Below are 228 nucleotides of genomic sequence, written 5' to 3'. Positions count from 1 at the left end.
ACATACGAACCACACCAAGCAGGAGCTCTGCCCCAGCACCCCCTTTATTGTCCCGGCCCCTACACAACCCATTGCCTCACCTATGGTGAGCACCTTCCCCAGGGAACGACACCGGCCCTCACCAGGGGGGGGACATGGGCTGGGGGTTCTGCAGGTAGGACATCACCACGGCTGAGATGGAGAGCCTGGAGCAGGGAGAGACACCAGCCCAGGCTTCAGAGACCCCCG

At 63.2% G+C, this 228-nt stretch overlaps 1 protein-coding gene across 1 annotated transcript in view; it reads right to left on the bottom strand.

The window, feature by feature from the left end:
- Positions 1–118: 118 nt before the first annotated feature.
- Positions 119–228, bottom strand: part of WDR83OS (WD repeat domain 83 opposite strand) — a gene marked incomplete at its 5' end in the record, with an annotated part of 274 nt that continues 164 nt past the window's right edge. Inside the window, one exon of the mRNA XM_009700181.1 lies at positions 119–185. Within this exon, the coding sequence (XP_009698483.1) occupies positions 119–185 (67 nt within the window). The remainder of the gene's footprint in view (positions 186–228) is intronic.

The sequence above is a fragment of the Cariama cristata genome, unplaced genomic scaffold (assembly GCF_000690535.1).
Source record: "Cariama cristata isolate BGI_N322 unplaced genomic scaffold, ASM69053v1 scaffold39325, whole genome shotgun sequence".
Taxonomy (NCBI): domain Eukaryota; kingdom Metazoa; phylum Chordata; class Aves; order Cariamiformes; family Cariamidae; genus Cariama; species Cariama cristata.
The sequence above is the reverse complement of the archived record's forward strand: the minus strand, read 5'-3'. Positions and strand labels throughout refer to the sequence as shown.